This window comes from Danio rerio, chromosome 21, assembly GCF_049306965.1.
Source record: "Danio rerio strain Tuebingen ecotype United States chromosome 21, GRCz12tu, whole genome shotgun sequence".
Classification (NCBI taxonomy): domain Eukaryota; kingdom Metazoa; phylum Chordata; class Actinopteri; order Cypriniformes; family Danionidae; genus Danio; species Danio rerio.
Window position 1 is genome coordinate 30059330 of NC_133196.1, and position 20795 is coordinate 30080124.

General features: G+C 36.2%; 2 protein-coding genes across 4 annotated transcripts; one reads left to right on the forward strand and one right to left on the reverse strand.

Annotated features, from left to right (window-relative positions):
- Positions 1-2856: 2856 nt before the first annotated feature.
- Positions 2857-7699, forward strand: fkbp2 (FKBP prolyl isomerase 2). Its single transcript, NM_001004677.2, is given in 6 exon segments — positions 2857-2954; positions 3358-3520; positions 3604-3716; positions 4655-4701; positions 4797-4832; positions 7303-7699. Coding segments are annotated over 5 exon segments (417 nt in total). The 5' UTR covers positions 2857-2954; positions 3358-3361; the 3' UTR covers positions 7365-7699.
- ppp1r14ba (protein phosphatase 1, regulatory (inhibitor) subunit 14Ba) lies at positions 7545-20783 on the reverse strand. Of its 3 annotated transcripts, none has more exons than XM_005161356.6 (5): positions 20633-20783; positions 20301-20509; positions 12672-12755; positions 12361-12393; positions 7545-8631 (listed from the first exon to the last, which is right to left on the reverse strand). In XM_005161356.6, exons 2-5 carry the CDS (start codon positions 20490-20492, stop codon positions 8548-8550), a joined length of 393 nt encoding a protein of 130 aa, XP_005161413.1. In that variant the 5' UTR covers positions 20493-20509; positions 20633-20783; the 3' UTR covers positions 7545-8547.
- Positions 20784-20795: the final 12 nt, after the last annotated feature.

A 20795-nucleotide genomic window follows, 5' to 3' on the forward strand; every position in this document is an offset into this window, starting at 1 on the left:
CTGCGTTAAGCAATTAATCTTGTTTACAGATTGTTTTACAGAAGAATATTTTACAGAAAAGTATTTCTGAAAACAAAATATTTTTACTTTTCTAGAAAACGGTTCTACATTTAAAAGTTCTTAGATATTTGGGCTAAAAGCAAGGGAGAAACTTTTTTTTTTCTTTTTTGCAGTTAATTATCACATGGGATTTACACATGTACACCATTAAAATGTTCTGAAACCATATTTTACACTCATTTCCTACTCTTTGCACATTTGAAATGAATTAAGATCACTTGAAAATGACTGGTTTAATAGATATTGGTTTAATATCTGATTTCAGATATTAAACCTGATTTCATTTTCTCCAAATTATAAATAAAAGCTGCCCAAACAGTCGGCGAGGCAGTGGCGCAGTAGGTAGTGCTGTCGGCTCACAGCAAGAAGGTCACTGGGTCGCTGGTTCGAACCTCGGCTCAGTTGGCATTTCTGTGTGGAGTTTGCATGTTCTCCCCGCCTTCGCGTGGGTTTCCTCCGGGTGCTCCGGTTTCCCCCACAGTCCAAAGACATGCGGTACAGGTGAATTGGGTAGGCTAAATTGACCATAGTGTATGGTGTGAATGTGAGTGTGGATGTTTCCCAGAGATGGGTTGCAGCTGGAAGGGCATCCGCTGCGTAAAAACTTGCTGGATAAGTTGTTGGTTCATTCCGCTGTGGCGACCCCAGATTAATAAAGGGACTAAGCCGATAAGAAAATGAATGAATGAGCTGCCCAAACATCACCCCCCAACTCAAGCGTTATGGATGTGACACTTGTAGTAAAAACATAAATTTACAAAGAAGGTATACAGTAGTCAACATTTGAAGTTGGTAAAAATATTGCTACAAAACTATCCAAAGGAGGGAAAAATGGGTGTTGTTCAATAGCTTTAGGACAAATTTGAAGAAATCTGATGATCCACTTAAAATGTGGACTACTATGTGAACATTACATTGAAACATCTGTTTATATTTTCCAAAACCACAGAGATATGAAATCAGTTAAATATCAATCTGTAAACATTATATATATATTTATTCATTTATTATTTATTTATTCATTTATATTTATTATTTTTTTTTTATTTTTTTTTCCCCTTTTTTTTAACCACAAACTAACTTGACAGAGCCAAATAAACATAATGAAAATGAATATGAAAGGGTTTGGGGGGTATATGGTATGAGGAGTACATTAGTCTCAATATTAATTAAAAGCTCCAATGTTTTATAAAATGTTGTGGTTGATCCTCTGAGAAAATCTAAAAAAAATTTCATGTTTTCTAAAATAGCATTACATCATTAAGCCAAAGTGACAGTTTAGGTGGCATTGGTGATTTCCACTCTATAAGAATTTTTCTTCTAGCTATTAAAGTTACAAAGTTTTAAACAAGGAAAATAAACATGCGTTATGAATGTGACAAAGTATGCGAGTTTTCAGTTTACAACATACTTTGTAGAAATTGAACTGCACAATCCAAAAGAAATAATGCTAATCAAAAGGATAAGAGTTGGCTCACTATAGAACAAAAATGATTGATTTTTTTCTATTTTACATTTTTACATTTTTTGAAAAAGCCTCTTTATGGATGTGACATCTCTCTGTTATGGATGTGACAGATGTGAATTTGGCAATTGTGTGACTTTGGTAAATCAAATATAATTGTTTGAGAATATTGACTGAGACATTTTTGAGTGTACTGTAAAATACAAGCCTAAGCAAACAGTGGAAAGGGTATTAAACATTTTTTTCTCATGGGAACTTTGACATTTGCATAAATTGCTCATAAGCTGAAAACATGGCACTTATATATCAAGTTATATATACTTATAAGTACTTATATATACTTAATTTTACATTTTAAAAGAACATCATCAGTAGTTTACAGTATAAGACAAAAAAGTGCTATGCTTAAACATAAATACATCTGATCCGTTTTCAAAACTATTTTTCACATGGTATTATAAAACGTGACTTGGTTTAGTTTTTTGGTTTGTTTTTGTATTTAGCATGCAATTTGTGGTTGTGTGAATTAGTGAACCTTTATACAAACTTTTAAAAAATAGTTTTTATGTTTTGTCATATTTAATGCATCAGGTATTTATGACAATTTTGGTGATATAATAATGAGATAACAACAAGGGAAGGAAAATGTATTTATATGTACAAATTTACACAAATTATGCAATATCCAATTATACTGGCTAATTTGTCGTATTGGCTGTTATCGCATAATACTATAATATATGTCACAATATAATAATAGTTAGGAAAATGATATCTACATACCCAGTATTGTGACAATACCTCTGTATTTTTCACTGTGGAAGTGAAAACATAAGGCTATACAGTAATGTAATACAATAAGTTACATTGACGACTGAGTTATAAATTATGAATGATGTAAAAGAAAGCGTTTCTCAAAGAGTTTTTCCTTTGTAAAACAAGATAATTCTATCAGTTTTATCTAACATTGTATAAGAATAGTCTGGCTCTGATTGTTGATGAAGACTGGACACAAAAAATCACTTGCCTTAATGTTTGGCCTCAGTTTAGCTGTTGAACGACAAAAATAAGTCAGACATTCGTGAGTATATGGCGCCCTCGTGTGTCTCTGTTTTAGATCAGTGGTGCTGTAGCACCAAACAAAATAAAAGTCACAATCTACCACGCCAGTATTTACTCAAAGCTATAATAATATAATATGACAGCTTTTCCTATGAGTGTAGATTTGTTCATTATTATATACTTATTCGAGATTTACATGTTTCAAAATACATGTAGTTTTTTTTATTTAATTTTATAATCAACTTAAACATTGACTGAAATTTTGAAACCTAGTAGGAAGGCAGGCCTGCTGCTGACGTGACGTCACTTCCTAATGACCGAATCATTCTGAGATTCAGGAGGAACAAGAATATTATTCTTAAAACAGGTAACTGCATTTTAATCTCTCTGTTATTCGCTGCAATAGATAAATATTCCATGTAATTTTAAAATGCGACCGAATCATCAAAACACTGCTGTAATGTTAAGCGAAAAATCCCAATCAGCATGCTTGAATACAAAACCAAAGCCTTCATCCAATTAACTTCCTCTTAAATAAATCCAACACACCACAAAACTGAATAATAATGGACGCGTTTTGCTACTTAAAATGCACCTTATAGAATCACTTATGCTAATGAATTGTCATGTTGCTGATAATATAACCATTTACTATATTAATTTAAATGATAACGTGTACTTATGTGTAGAGACCCTGCGCATGCGTAGAAATCTACGTTATTTAGTAGCTTTCCACGACTAATTTCTGCCATTTCTGTTTGTTTTAACAGCGCCATGAGGCTGAATTTGCTATTAGCGGTCACTCTGGTGTCCATCCCCATGGCACTTGTGCAGGGAGCCGAAAAGAAGAAGCTACAGATTGGAATCAAGAAAAGAGTGGACAACTGCCCCATTAAGTCTCGAAAGGGAGACGTGTTGAACATGCACTACACTGTATGTGTTTGACTGCTCTCACCAAAGTATTATTCATGCCAGAAATGTCTTGTGTTACCTTTTTGTTTTGTTTTTATCTGCAGGGTAAACTGGAGGATGGGACAGAGTTTGACAGCAGTATACCGAGGAATCAGCCGTTCACCTTCACTCTTGGCACAGGACAAGTCATCAAGGGCTGGGATCAGGGTTTGTTGGGGTGAGCAGCGGCATTACTGCATTCACACATAAGCTCAGATTATTTTTCACATGTTAGTCTGAATTAGGATTTAAAGAGATGAACCCTACACTAAGAAGAGGAATTAGCAGATTAGATTTAAGATGGTGTGCAGATATATTAGCATTCATTGATGGTCTGCAAACAGGGTGTGAATTATACATTGACGATCGGGGGGGCCTCAGTGAACCCAATTTATATATTTAATTGAATTACATCTAATTTATTAATCAAACTTGTTATTATGTTTTCAGTGCTTTAAGGGATATTTATTGGTTCTCTGTGACATTTGTGATTTTAAATTAATGGTGACAGGCTTTCCTGCAGCAAGTGGATGACCGTGGGAGACTGCACATATATTTTATTTTACTGTTTAAATTCCATGTGCGAGGCAGTGTGTAATAAAATACAACATATGCATCTAGTTTTACAGATGCCTACAAGCGCCTTATTTAAAGCAACATGTTTTGTGACCAGTTATGCTGTCTGTTGGTGTTCTAGATTTGCTGGTTTTCAACCAATTAATTAATATTTTTGTTGCAAACACACACACACTCACAATGGTATGAACCATTATACGGGTGGTGAAATGTACTGAAGTCATCTATTATTTTATATATTAATATGATTTAAGACAGATCAGAGCAAACTATTTCTTAACTATTAAAAGACAAACCCCCCATGCATCTTGTTTTGATGTCCTTCAGGGGGGATCAAGCGTTTATTAAATGCTTGATTCCAAACCCCTCTTGTAATTCGCACCCTGTCTGCAAATATATTTGGCATAAGTGTGCTATTTAGGGTTCAAGTTTGATATCTTATTCTTTCTCTCTAGTTATGTCCTGTCATATCATTGATGTCTCGATTTATATAGAAAATTTAAAAGATCTTTTAGCATGTGATCTACTTGTTTCTTTTAGCATGTGTGAAGGTGAGAAAAGGAAACTGGTCATTCCCTCTGAGCTTGGTAAGTGTGTAATGAAAGCTGAGTTATTAAAATTGTTAAATAGAAAATGATTTACAGATCACATGTTGAGCATGTGATTGTTTTCTGAACTATAGGTTATGGCGATAGAGGAGCACCACCTAAAATTCCAGGTAAGATAATACACAGTCATTCGTTTTTAACATACAGTCTGATTTTAGATGTGTTTATACTATTTACCAAAAAAAAAAGAAATATTAAAGTCTTATAAAATCAATAAAGTCTTTTCCCGGTTTCTTCAATGGAAAAAAACAACCGAAACGTTAATGTCTATATGTGCAGCAGTGGTCAATGTTTGTTGATGGTAAGATCATAGACCGAACAAAAAAGAAATGCAACCCTAGCAACAAAACTAGATGGTTATTATTGTGGAGCACTTTCCCCCTTACAAAACTAAAGAAATAATAATGTAGACTGTGCGTCCATGCTTTTATAAGCTTTCATCTGTTATTTTGTGATGTCTGGAAGATATCCGCATGGGGGGAAAAACTATAGTAATTTATAATAAACATGTTTTTAAACCACTTAGTAAAGTGTAAAACTCTTTGTTAATTAATGCTACTGAATAATGTAGCACGGTAAACTGTAATGAATACTGTAACAATAGTGTAAACTGTGGTGCATTAAGATGGTGTGTGATTATAGGAATTGAAGCCTATTAAATTATTTCTTTACTGCATACATTATGTACCTCCTCAATGGCAGGCAAATATATTTTAGTTCAGTAAAAACTCGGCCCTCTTCATGCCCAACATATGTGGTTATTGTCTATTTATATCTCCTTTGATATATGGTATAAATCGCAAAAATACTGACTTTCCTCTGTCGTTTTCTACTTCTTGCCCTCCATCTAAATTTCACACATCACCAGAACCATGTGATTGAAAGCAAACTATTACGTGTTGTACAGTATAACCAACATTTTAATAACTGCAACAAATTAAAGGGGCAACATAATGTTTGCAAGAGTAAGATTATAATTAGTTTTATTAAAAACTGCTTTGTCACAATGATCACAGTTATATTAGAAGAAATATCTTGCCTTACATCAATAGGACAGTGATTTGACAATTGTAATTGTACAAATCTGGCCTTCCCGAAATAAAACTTAGACCTTCTGCTTGTGCCACTTTGGCCCAATTCCACCCATTAGTCTAGGGTGGGCATGGGCCGTTATAAGGTTCTAACGGTATGATAACCTTAGATATAAATATCACGGTTTCACGGTATTAAGATTACTGCTATAATATATAATGTTTTAAATGTCTGGGTAAAAAACAAAACCATTTTCCTCTTTGTACACAATATATTTTAATTTGAGAAACATTTAAAATATTTTGGAGCAGTAAACTTGTCAGGCTAAATAATTCAAATAAATTATGGACTTCTGCTGTCTTTGTTAGTTTCAGAAACACAGATTTTTTTTTCTTTATAATTGAAAAAGGTATCTTTGGATTTCTGTTGGAGATACTGTAGTCTTAAACAAAAAAAAAGTAAATAAAAAATCTTACTCAAACCTTTAAAAACTCAAATGGTTTAAAAACATTGACTTTTCCAAGCTATGGTATACATTGAACAGTTATCGTCCCATGCCTAGCCCAGGAGTCACCAATCTTTTTTCCTGAAGGGCTGGTGTCCTGCAGATTTTGGCTCCAACCCTAATCAAAAACACTTGAACAAGCTACTTAAGGTCTTTCTAGGTATACTTGAAACACCCAGGCAGGTGTGTTGAGGTAAATTGGAGCTAAACCCTGCAGGGACACCGGCCCTCCAGGACCAAGATTGGTGACCCTTGCCTTAGCCCTTCCCCTTACCCCACCCCTTTGCGCATTCACGTGAAGGGGCAAAAGTGTCCCAATTCTCTTGAGCCTGAAAGCATAGGGCTAAGGGGAAGGGCTAGACAGCCCTTGAAACCAAGGGGTACGAAAATTTCTCAGAATACACCATCTACAACAACAGCATGGCTGCACATGCAAGTCAGGAGATGCACAAATTAGTATTTTTTGTCATTATTATGAATTTTTACAACAAGCAGACATGTGTTTTAATACATTCATAACGCCGTTCATCTTTTACGATCATGCTTTAAAAAAAAACCCGCTTAAAAAAAAAGTTTCACTATCTATAATCCCTATTAATAACTCCTGTGTAGTAGTCCCACAACATATTTTCACATCTGTCACTCAAAAACCCTGTCAGAAGTCTAATGGCTGGCAGTTACCTCTTTACAGTGTCTGGTATAACATAATGTTGTTTTCTTGTGTTTACATAGATTAATATGGCCACGGTGTAAATGCACAGTATAGTTACGAGCTTATTGCCACATTATATCATTATATCATTGCCTTCAGTGATTTCCTGAAGATATATAGCAAAAAATAATGCAACTGGGATAACTACAGCAGTCACCGTTGTTGATTTCATATGAAATAAGAGATTGTGATGGCATACGATGACATGTGCAGGTGTTGTAGTGGTGTCCCATTTTTTTTTTAGATTTAAATTTTGAAGCCCTTCCCCTTTATACATAAATAGAATTGTGGTTGCGTCAGTCACTGTGCAAATCTGTTGTTTTCCCACTAGGTGGTGCCACGCTCATCTTTGAAGTAGAGCTGCTGAACATACAGAGAAGATCTGATTTATAGTGACAGAGCGGTGAGCCTGTCAGTCTTAAACACTTAAAATCAGTGTGTTTGCTGCAAGAGCAACAACTGCAGCTGCTGTACTGGATGAATCTGCATAGTAAGTTCAGGTGTTACACAATCAGAATAAGCTTACTTCATTTTATTTCCTTTTTAAAGAAAAAACACAGATGTTCAAACATGTATGTAGCACCATTCTTTATTTGAGAGCCTTACTACATGTATTTGGTTGTGAGAGTGCACAAAGTACAAGTTTTCTGTCATTCCAAGAAGTTCTGATCAGTAACACGCATATCTCAAATCTTAAAATTGAATAAACGTTTTATTTACAAAAGATATTCTGGCTTTGAGCTTGATTTCGCATTAACCTTGGCCTACACAACTAACGCATCATCATTCATAGCCTTCATCACAATTCGGCGTACTCTCCTTTATTGTAAAAATATCAGATGTAACAAATTGGCAAATCCACTCAATCAGTATTGCTGCTCTTCATCCTAAAAGAACTTCAATCTAGTTTAATTTTCTTCAGTCAAATGATTCCTAAAAGCAGTAGTACTAAGCACAGAACTGTCATTTTTTTTCTTCTTTTCTCTAAAAATGGTAGATTAAAAATGGCTTACAAAACACAAGTTCACAATTTTCATCCCCCCTTCCCCTACCCAAAATACATCAACACGCTCCAAAAGCTGAATCCCCACATCTACAACTATTTGCTGGCCTGCAAAAAAATCATTTCGCCTTCAAGAAAGACAGCTGATGTGAGTGACTGACCAAAAAAAAAAAGAGGGTGAAAAGAAATCAGCTTTGTTCTAATTTCCTACTTGATTACAGACAGACACATCAAGCCAAGTCACGTGGTCGGAAAATAAAAAGAAGTGTATTAGTGAACAGTGTAACATCAACCATTCGACTCCTTGCCCTAAATCACAACGGTAGTTTTAGACTAAAGGGGGGGACACTAGCACACTCTCTACGTGTAATATATGCTGAAACAGTACTAAGACGAAGTAAAAAGAGTTCGGGGTGGTCAACCTGCGGCTGAGATTGGCTTGGCTGGACTCGTATCGTTGATCTTCATTTGACAGACGCTGTGGTTTAGTGGTTGGGTCTGCATGCCTGCATCGCTCCTCTGGGTTTGGAGTGACCGGTTGGTTTGGTGGTGTTTGGAGGAGCTGTGGTGAACTCATGGTGTCAGATCGCCTTTCTTCTGAGGGGTGCTGAGCTTCTGCATCCCCCGCACCTTCTCCAGCAGCGCTGCCACAAAATCCTGCAAGCGGACACGGTGTGTGAAGTATTAATGGGTAACTCTTGTTTGTTGATGTTTTGGTTTGAGGTGCAATTATATTGTAGAAATGCAGTTTGGTTATAAATCTAGCTTTATAATAATGATGTCGAAATAATGTAATCTTTATTGTTCAAAAATGTACAGGGTTTTAGTTGTGACTTTACCATGCTAACAACAGTGTTTTATTTTAAGATTCATTTTTGGCCTTTTTGCCTTTATTAGTTAGGACAGTAATGAGACAGGAAGTAAATTTGGAGAGAGAGAGAGGGAAGGGTTGGTAAATGTCCTCGGGCTTGGAATCGAACTTGAGATGCCCTGATGTGCTACTGCAACATATGACAGCCTGCTAACCACTAGGCTACAGTGCAGACAGAACAGTGTTTTACAAAACAACCAATTATTTGTGGAAAACGCAATAATCCACATTAGAGGAGAATAAAGACTATGATTAGAATGTCTGAAGGTTACACAAGAGTTTACAACACAAGTGTCAAACTGGCCTCTTGGAGGGCCGCAGCTCTGCACAGTTTTGTTTCAACCCCAAAACAAACACACCTGATCAAACTGAGTCCTTCAGGCATGTTTGAAACCTACAGGTAAATGTAGTGAAGCAGGGTTGAAACTAAATGTGCAGGGCTGTGGTCCTCCAGGATCTGAGTTTGACACCCTTGGTTTAGCACATGTAAGACATCAGTCATTACAGGTCATCAGTAGTCTAACAGTCATTGCTAGTCTCCCACAGGACATCTAGACATCACAATCACTCGTACTGTTCATCACTAGTCTCTTACAGACATCGTTAGTGTCTGACAGTCATTGCTAGCCTCTGACAGACATTGCTTGTCTCTAGTCATTGCTAGTCTCTCACAGTCATCACTAGTCTCTCACAGTCGTCGCTAATCTCTTATCTGCTCATTGATAGTTTCTCAGTCATCACTAATCTCTTACAGCATATCAATAGTCGCTCAGGGTGCTTTCACACTTGGTTTGATTGCTTAGTCCGAACCAGAGTTCGATTATCCCCCCTTGCCAGCTTCTTGGCTGATTTGTGTTCTTTTTTTTTCTTTTTCTGAACCCTGGTAAGCTTGCATTTGAAGCTGCTGTTGTGTGTACAGCTGTTGCTAGTGACGGCCAAAAAAGCAAAGGTGCCAAAATGGAAAGACGTACACACATCACGGTTTTTCTGCTTTTACTGTATCTTTTGGTTTTGTTACCAAAATGTTTTTGCGTTTTGTTATCAAAATCAAAATAAAAAGAGCCACTTAAGTCTATCAGTCGCAAAGAATATTAAGAATGAAAAAGTCACACGATGTCCACAGAAGTTGTTTTCGGAGGAGATGAGCAGACGTTATCACTGTCTTTGCTATAGGTCAGTCACGCTTGTCACCAAGGTAGGTGATGCACAGACATACAAATAAATGTTATGAAAACTAAACTTTGTTGTACAGTTGGCGGTTCATTTCTCTTATTAAAGGAGTTCACACTTAGATAATGCTTGACGACATTAGATGGATTGGCATGATGTCCCGGGAGAGAACCCTGAGCTCGAAGATAGATGAGTTCACAGCTCCCACCTGGTCAATGAGCATGAAAGGGGGTACGATATCAGGTAGTTCTCGAGGGCTCCCCCAATTCGCTTGGTCTATTTCATGATTAACAATGAGAGGACTATAGGAATAAAGCGCCAACCTCACCAGTTCAAACTCGCATAGAGAAGCTCAGTACTAAAGTGCTTGTGACTGATGCTGTTATTTAATTCACCTATACTGCATGTCTTTGAACTGTGGGAGGAAACCGGAGTACTTGTGGGACACCCACATGAACACAGGGAGAACACGTAAATTTCACACAGAAATGCCAGCTGGCCAAGCCAGGACTGAACCAGTGACCTTCTTGCTGTGAGGCAGCAGTCATAGCTACTGAGCTGCTGTGTCGCCCAATCCTGGACTGAACTAGAAAAGAGGAGGAGGGAGAAGGGGTGGATGGGAGAATCTTCCAAAACGAAGATGAGGGAGTAAATTCAGGCAGGATATTTATGTGGAGTTTGGAATAATCCGATGGCTAGCTAATGATTAATGATGAGGGACCAGCCACGATCAATCATATCACGTGCTCTTCTCGAAAATAGTTTGTGAAACTTCACTTGGTACAGTTGCATTTATATCAGAAGTGACCCGTACCCCAGACCATGACTTTTAGACAGACTGGGGCACGGTTTGTGGGTGTGCAACCTAGTTTAGAAGACTGCACTCTGATGTCAAACGACTTTGGGGGCGGACCAAAAGTGCTAGTGTGAAAGCATCCTCAGTCATCACTAGTCTCTCACAGTTATCACTTGTCTCACAGGACATCACTAGTCTCTTACTAGTTATTACTAGTCTCTCATAGACTTCACAAATCTCTAACAGACATCAATAGTTTTTCTCAGCAATCATCACTAGTCTCTTATTCGTCATCACTAGTCTCTCAAACACATCACTAGTTTCTCTCAGACATCACTAGTCTCTCACGGACATTACCAGTGTTGGGGACAATTACTTTTGAAAGTAATGCATTACAATATTGAGTTACTTTTTTGTTACTTTTTTGCATTGTTACTTTTGAGTTGCTTTTTATCACCTGGCTTGATCTCTTTCAGAACTTTTTTTTAGTAGAGGAGTTCTGCAATTATCAATACACTGTATAACCTACATTTACCTTTAAAAAACATAAAAAGCACCCCAGCATTTATTGACCTTATTCTACACGTACGAGTGGGTGCAGCCATCTTTTATGTAAAACTACCCAATTCATCCAACACGCATCCAATCAGCAACAAATACATCTCAATTAAACTTATAAAAAAACTATTTATAACTAATATCATTTTATTGATTGTTTATTTGATATGGACATCACAATTACACTGGACGAACTAAATGCATTTAGGTGTTTTAGCAGACTTGCTCAACACATGTTCAAGAGAGGCTCAAAAAAAACTGATAAAGAATGAATGAAAAATGAAAGTCAAATAAGTACATATCCACAACATTATAATTCTTTTCATAAAATTGCTGAAAGGCAATTGCAAAAATAAAAAGTTTGCATGTGTACAACTAGGGTCTGCTTGATTTGACATTATATAAAATATGTAACCAAAAATTACCAATTAGAATTTGTTGCTTGATGGGGCAAGTACATTTTTTTTCTGCTGGAAAATCCTTAGCGTTTAACCCTATATTTGTCTGAAATTTCATTCCTGATGGTCTTACAGAGATCTTACATTTGACTTGGTGAAGCCTGCAGAAACCCTAAAACTAACTCGTGTTACTTGTAATGCGTTACCCCAACACTAGACATCACTAGTCTTTCATAGACATCACTACCCACAGATCATAACTAGTTTAATTAAGGTTCCATCACTTGTGTGCATTAACCCAGCTATTGTTTGAGTGGTAGAAAAACATCAGTAAAACAGTTTACAGTGTAGCATTACATTTCTTTTATTCTCCATAGCTTGTTTCGTTTGCTAGAGAAATGTTGAGTGTTTCATTTTATGCTATGTTTAGTGCCAAACTGTGACTTTGTGTACTGCTGGAGCCCTAAGAATTATGGCAGAATAGTGTGATTAAATGAGCCATAATCGCATTGTAATGAGCGGCTCTGAGAATAACCCCACTGCCTGTAATGAAGGTAATTGCTAATGCTATTAATATTCAAAATGCCACTTACATCATTAGGCTTATAACAGTCGACCAGCAGCATCTGAAAAACAGAAATGGAAGCAAAATGAATGCCTTTCATGCTAATCTGCGTGTTATTTTTTTCCAGCTGTGCACCAATGAAAGCTGACGCAAAGCACTGAAATAAATCTCCTAGTGAAAATTCAGCCTTCAAAAAGAGCAAGGATTACTGTCAAACCACCTGCAGACGAGGGATACTACAGCACACTTCAGAAGCGTGAAGGGAGATGTTAATAGTCTTAAAGGGAAGATATCTGAAGCCAGCAGAATCAAGTAAATGTGTTAAAGATCTGATTAGACCTTCACTCGAATGGCTCTCTCGACGTCGCTGGGCAAATCCAGAAGTTCATCCACATCTATTTCCAGCTCAGGCACCTCATCCTCCTGTAAAACACAGATGAGGGAGACGTTAATGTTGGTGAGTGTGAATAATTCACAAGCCACAGACTGGCCATCAGATCGTGAACTATGCAGAGAGCTGGATGGTGAAATCAATCAGACAAACATTCCGGCTGATCTCATAGTTCAGGCAGCTGGCTGACTTACAGTATTTGTTCTGCTAAAATGTGGAAAATTTTACTTTTTTATAGATATAACGGCTTATCACTGAAGCACTGCCCTTAAAGAGACAACTTTGCACTATTATTTACCATTATGTGTACAATTTACACTCATAAAAGTGTGAGGATATTTGGAAGCATGTTGGAAACTAGTGACATCTATAATAAGAAAAAAGGATTACCAACATTCTTCAAAATATCCTCTTTTGTGTTCAACAGAAGAAAGAAAATGAATCTAATGTACAGATTTATGAATCTGCCAGCACAAGCCCTGTCTATACACAAAGTGTATAAATAGCATGATAAGGGCAAGCTTTTGAAGCGGATTGCATTGGAGGTGCACAGTCTTGGGTAAAGTTAATTTTAAAAGTAATTTAGTATTAAGATTTTAGGTGGCTCAGTGGATAGCACTGTTGCCTCACAGCAAGAGGGTCTCTGGTTTGAGCCCCGGCTGTGCCAGTTCGTATTTCTGTATAGAGCTTCCATGTTCTCCATGTGTTTCCGGTGCTCCAGTTCCGCTGTGTAAAACATATGCTGGAATAGTTGGTGGTTCATTCTGCTGTGGCAACCCCTGATAAATAAGGGACTAAGCCGAAGCAAAATGAATATTTCAATTTTGAGTCATTTTTTATTTGAAAAGTAATTAAATGTTTTACTACTTGCGTAAGGTAATGTGAAAGTATGTGCTGTTATTTTATTATTTTTTTTAAAGATTAAGATAAGCATATGATTGCAATATATTAGTTTCAAAAGTAACTTACTACCCAATACTGCATTTGTAAAAGCTCAATGGATACAAAATATATAGGAGAGAAAAAAATGTCTTAGGTTTTCTTTTATCTCTAAATGGGATTGCTGCACTAATTGGTTAATTAATATATGTACATATATTAATATTAACATATATTGTAATGAATATATGCACACAAAACAATTGGACCAAATACAGTATGTCTAAAAAACACACACATACAGTAACAAAAACCCTGATCAAACTGTTATATTACAGAAAGTGTGTTTGAACACTGAAATTGAATGACCTCTAGTCTATCGAGTGTTGTTTTTCAGAAAAATGCAAAAGCAGCTTCATATTGCATGTTATGTATTTATGAGTAGAGTACTTCCCAAAAAAAAAAAAAAAAAAACTGACAATGGCATAACATTTCAAAACATTAAAGGAAGGCTTTAACACATTTTAACATTTTAACATGTTAATATTTACCTCAATTGCACTAAAACGAAAATCATCCATTTTTATCAGTGATCCAGTTTATCAGGTATGGCAATGACTAATAAATTATGTTTTTTTAATATTATTATTATAATTTTATAAATTCATTACACATTTTTAAGTTAGTTTTTTTTTTAAATCATATACAAACTTGGCAAGACGTATCTGGCTGCAGAACAGGTGCACATGCAAGCTGAGAATGCTTGCAATACTTTTATGCATACACTTAACCCTGCCCCTCACTGTGATGTCACCAGGTCTATTGAATGCATGTTTCTGAGACTGCATGTCTATCAGTCCCGTGTGGATAGCGGGGGCACTTTAGATCATTTTGGAAGGGCACTTTCTATCCAAGACTAAAAAGGACACACAATACAGGTTGAGCCCTATGTGTGCACGTGCCTTATGTCTATGATTGCACTTCTCTGTGCATGTGGAAGTCTGCAGCCAGATACTATTGAGTTTGGGCCTAGGAATAATGATAATTACTCTTTGGGTTCAGTTTCTATAGGTCTGCATTGTAGTTAGGCCCAAATACCAGATGTCAAGGTGAACCAAAACTGTTTAGGTGCCCACAGGTGTTTCAGTGAAGAGAAAGTAATATGTTACAAAATTATTATTTTGAGTGAACTATCCCTTTAAAAGTGATTATGAATTTTTTTTATTTTGTACTGTTCTCTGAGGTTATCATGTTATCATTAACATAAAAAAAAACATTATTTATAAAAGTAAATTGACTATGTTCTGTCTTGTTTTAAGCCCTCAACAGAATGCCATTTCTTAGACGGCATTTTATAAAATCAGTTTATAGAGTAACAAAGAGCTCTGATCCTAACAGAATGTTTTTAGTACTCAGACTACAAAAAAAAAAAAAACAAGGAATTAAATTCAAATCAAGGAAATTTGAGTTTCTCAGTTCACACTGTGAAATGGTTCATAGTAGTATTTTAAAGGGGTCATTTCATAAGTTAAAAAGTTGCCCTTTTAATGGTGCAATCCCAGTGACAAGATGTTGTTCAAGACTGCAAAAAAAATGTAAATAAAAATCAAGTTATCTGTGGCCTTTGTGCATGATATCCTCTCTGCACAACAGGATGGGCTGATCCTCATCTCCATGCGCGATTTATTGTGTACGTTTGCTTGTAAAAATAGCAATCTCCATTCACTTCCTGTCAGCTTACAAAGACAACATTGTGTGTCTATCCACACAATGCAGTCTGATAGTTTTTATGTTGAACCCCAGCTTTCGCTTAAGCTGTGTAAAACCAGGGATTTTAATGTCTTATTGCGGCTAGTTTGCAGTCACGCTTCTTTTCATCAAAGATTCACTCTCATTTTGCTGTTTCCTGCAGTGCTATTAGGCCCCATTAGTGGGTTTATGTGTGCAGAGGGAAGACGGGGGAGGAAAACTGCCATAGAAGAAATTGTCACAAGTTTTTCTTCAAGTATATGTGCCACTGCAGTCGTTGAGAAAGCAGGTCTGTTACGAAACCCTTCTCGCTGACCCATATTGCTTTATCACAGCTGACCAAAGCCTAAAATTAAAACACTTTCTCTCGCATCTATTACTTGAGCACAGTGAGATGAGAAAGGTCAATGCATTACCTTCATTTAGCATTTGCAGACTTGTGTAGCACTTCAAGAGACCATAATGGGACTGAGAAATGTATGATATTTGCTCTTTGGAATTGTGGATTCTGATTGGCTGGTCACAGGCTCAATGATGTCCACTAAAGGGGGCATATTAGTGCCTCTGCTATTATTGACTGAAAGTGTTTATTTATAGCCATTATTTAGTATAACTTTATCGGTTTCATGTCTTGACCTGTCATGTAATGCACACATATTATAACTAATTACCACTAAAATAATATCTGTTAATTAAACTTCTCTGTCTTTTAGCTGTGAAAGTACTGACCAAAAAAACAACACAAAGGTGCATGAAAGTGAGACTTTTATAATGCTGCAAATGATTTTGGATAGCTTTAAAATATCTTTTAAAATAATATAGACTTTTAAAATATCAAGAAAATAATAATTCACAAAACCTTTTTCAACATTGTTAATAATATAATAACAATAATAATTTCTAGAGTACATATATCTTATTAGAATGATTTCTGAAAGATCATGTTACACTGAAGGGATGATGCTGAAAATCCCGCATTTCCGACATTCTTAAAGGTCCCGTGAAGTCCTTTGAAATGTGCATTTTTATTCAATGTTTAACGTAATCGCAACTGAAAAATGAAAAGAGGATGTATAATAGCTCCTCCCCCTTTTAATAAAAAACAGCCAATAATAATATTTAATAATCACAGCTCTGTCAATGAGTGGGTTTGAGCTCAAGTTAATCAAATGAAAAGTAAATGAGAAGCATTTTAAAGGGTGCATGACATGGCAGACACTAGAGAGCATTTGATAGTCAATCTTTGATGAGAAACTGAAGTATGAGGTGATGTGAAAAAAAACATTGATTTATTTAGTCCAGAGATGCCCAAACTAGGGCCCGCGGGCTGGCCCATAGTAACCTTTGATTTGGCCCACCATCCCAACTGAGAAGAGAGTAAGATTTATGGGGATGGTTTAGAGCAGTGCTCAACCTTGTTACTGGAGATCTACCTTCCTGCAGAGTTCAACTCCAACCCTGATCAAACACACCTAAACCAATTAATTAGGACCTGAACAGCACTTGATAATTACAGGCAGGTGTGTTTGATGTGGGTTGCAACTAAAATCTGCAGGAAGGTAGATCTCCAGGTACAGGGTTGGTCACCCCTGGTTACGAGATAGTCATACAAATCTAATGTAACCTTTTATAGTAGTGGGCAAGGTGAGGCTTCATGAAACACTGAAACAGTCGAAGCAAATGTGTTGAAGCTTTGAACTTTGAGCAAATTAGGCAATGGAAGATTTTGTTTGACTAATGTATTCAGCATTGAACCCCACTGTTCACTGTTATGTTTTTACTGCAATAAGTTATCATTTTAAAAGTTACACTGCATTAGTTAACACAATTTAAGGGAATGTTTTTTATATATATATATTATGCAATAAATTATGAAATTATTTATAGCAACTTGTAATACAGGGCGATGCGGTGATGCAGGGGGTGGCACATTCGCCTCACAGCAAGAAGATTGCTAGTACAAGCCTTGGCTGGGTCAGTTGGCGTATCTGTGTGGAGTTTGCATGTTCTCCCCATGTTCGCGTGGGTTTCCTCTGGGTGCTCCGGTTTCCCCCACAAGCTCAAAGACATGTGGTATAGGTGAATTGGGTAGACTAAATTGTCAGGTGTGGATGTGTGTGAATGAGTGTGTGTGAATGTTTCCCAGTGATGGGTTGTGGCTGGAAGGGTATACGCTGCATAAAACATGTGCAGGATAAGTTGGCGGTTCATTTCGCTGTGGGGACCTCAGTTTAATAAAGGGACTAAGCCGAAAAGAAAATTAATGAATGAACTTGTAATACCATGTAATGTAATGCAGTTTGGTATATTTACCTCCGGTCCACGGCTCATAATAATATTTGTTTTTTTGCCATTTATTTGAAATAAGTTTGGGCACCCTGATTTAGCCAAAGTGATAAACTGCAAGCTTTACATGTTTATATTGGTTTATATATTATAAATGCTAATTTTGTCAATGTTTTGGAGCACATCAACATATAGATGTCCTTAAAACTAACAGACTGAAACTAACATCTAAGTTTTTATTTTTTTATTTTATGGGACCTTTAAAAATTTTAAATGAAAACATTTGAACTTCTGTCAACATATTACACAGTATTGTTCTATTTAGTTGTACCTATATTTATAAAAATTAGATTTTATTAAATACAGCATTAATTAACACTACTGACCCTTAAACCTTTGAATGATAGTGTGCATATTTCAAGTCAGTCTGTTTATATATATATATATATTTTTTTTCCCCCAATTTCTGAATGTTTTCAAAACATTTCTAAACATAATAGTTTTAAAAACTCACCTCTAATAACTGATTTATTTTACCTTTGCCATGATGACAGTACATAATATTTGACTAGATTTTTTCAAGACATTTCTATACAGCTTAAAGTGACATTTAAAGACTTAAACTAGGTTAATTAGGTTAACTAGGCAGGTTATGGTAATTAGGCAAGTTATTGTATAACAATTGTTTGTTCTGTAGACTATCAAAAAACAATTGCTTGAGGGGCTAATAATTTTGTCTTTAAAATTATATTATACAAAATGACACAAAATATTTTAAATTTTAAATTTTTATTTTTAACTTTTATTGTTGCCAAAATAAAACAAGTCAGACTTTCTCCAGAAGAATAAATATTATCAGACATACTGAGAAAATTTCCTTGTTCTGTTAAACATCATTTGAAGAAGTCAAGGTTTTAAAACTGCTTAAGTTTTCTGTTATAATGTTCCTAAGGTGTATTTATAAGGTTTTTCAATGTGTTTTTTAAAACGTTTTGCAAAAAAAATCTGTTTTTTGAAACTAATGAAGACAGCAGGTCAATGATTTATTTAAATTATTTATCCTGACATATTTACCGTTCCAAAATAATATGTTTCCTAAAATAAAATGTATTTTATTAAATGGGGCAAAAGGTTTTCTTACACAGACATTTAAAAATAACTTATTTGGTAGCAGTAATCACAATACCGTGATACTGTAAAACCATATTTTTATCCAAGATATTCATACCATCAGAAACTTATACCGGCCCATGCCTACCATGTAGTTTTTCTTTCCCTGCTCTATGCTCAATGAGCAAATGTGCAAATCTATCTATATAAATATACTTGAACACACATATAATATTTTCAGTGCTGCGTTGGAAACATTGAAAAGCTACATATCTAATCAAAAATACATTTCAACCAATCTTTGTCCACTACTCTGAAAAGAAGCTACAACAAAAAAAGATTTAAATTAAGTTATGTAATTTGTCACAAAGCATCGCTGTTCTCTTAGGTACAAACATTTATCTTCGGGTTTTTTTTTTGGCTGAGGGCTATTGTGATTTCAGATCTGCTCTCAAAGCATCAGCATAATTGGACCAAACATGCAATATAATGGAAAATTCTGCTGTCAGGCCACATTAATGTACGCATAACCTGTGGGATTCAGATGACATTTCACAGGTTCGACAATGCATACTTTTATTTTCTTCTTCCTCCTCATTATTGAAATGTCACCATACTGTGTTGGGCTATAATCTGACATCAGAAACCATTTGTCAGTGGAAAACTTATCACAAGTCAGCAGGCTCTTAAACAAATCCAACGGATTCAGTATGTCAATCAGACAAAGCGAGATTTTAGCTCAGGATGAGGCCTACCGCTGGGCTGAAGAGAGCATTCACAGGAGAAAAAAAAATCTCATTTTCAAGAGCTGCCTAGTTTTACACCACATATAATCTAGGTCAGTTATATTAGCCCTGGAGGTTAAGTCAAGCTCAGAGTGAAGCATGCTTTGCATGTCTGAACAGATGACATCATCACAATGGCTAAAAGGGTGATTCCAAACATCCCAGGGGTCTGAAACTAAGAAATAATAAAATGCATCCTGACCTACTGTATATGTATGCATATTAAATAGACATGATAACCCCATTCAGAGAAATCTTGGGATTTGTGCACGTGTAGATATAAAAATATTAGAATTGAAATCTATGTCTTTGTTCCTGCAACTAGAGCTCCATCCTGTTATAGAGCTGTCACATTAATAAACGAGGCAAGCCCAAGTTTCGATGAAAAATGAATGGATTCGTTATGATTAAAGACTGCATTATGAATATATGTCTATTTTCTGTACTCGCAGCACCTGTCCATAAGACTCACCTTTGTTTTATGGCTTTGTCTGTTAGTTCTGTAATGCCACGCCCTTCCATGTGCAAACGCAAAACCATAAAATCAGCATCGATTAAAAGTCAACACAAATAAAATAAAATAAATAAAAGATGACATGCTGAAGTTAATAAGCAAGCTATTTATTAGTCAACTATCGCGCTAAATGGACATGACAAATGGAGCGTGAAGAATACCGGTGCACGAGTGCTGCTGGAAAGAAAGAGCTGTCATTCCTGGCAACAAAGGATTGCAGGTTTTGAAAGCAGTGACAGTGTTTTGTGTCCTACCTCGCAGTCGTACAGATTCATTAACTGGCTAACTATCCACTCTTCCAAATTCAGCCTCCTCCTCAGCTCTTTTCTGTCATATTTAACGGTCACTCGTCCTTGCTTCTGTGGCACTTCTTCTTCGGTACCGGGAGGTGTTTGAAAATAGACCCGGGGTTGAGGTGTTGTTTCCGGACTCGTTACCGCTGCCATTGTCCCTAATAAAAAAGCTGAGGTGGATTTAATGGCTTGATTAATAAGAGCATCAATTCAAAAGACAGCTGGTCATGTGCACATCCATTGCATGTTGCTGAAAAAAAGTACCAGGCCCCCTTTTCTTAAATGGAACAGACCTTTAGTTTGCAAGGAGTCCGCCACGGTAGACTGAGATCGGGCATACAAAGAGCTTAGAAAACTGAAGAATTCATTAGACTAATTGTGTGGCCGCGGTTTATCAAAGTCCATCTTCCCCAAATCGCTCCATCAATTGTCACAGAACAGCTTGTGGGCGCCGCC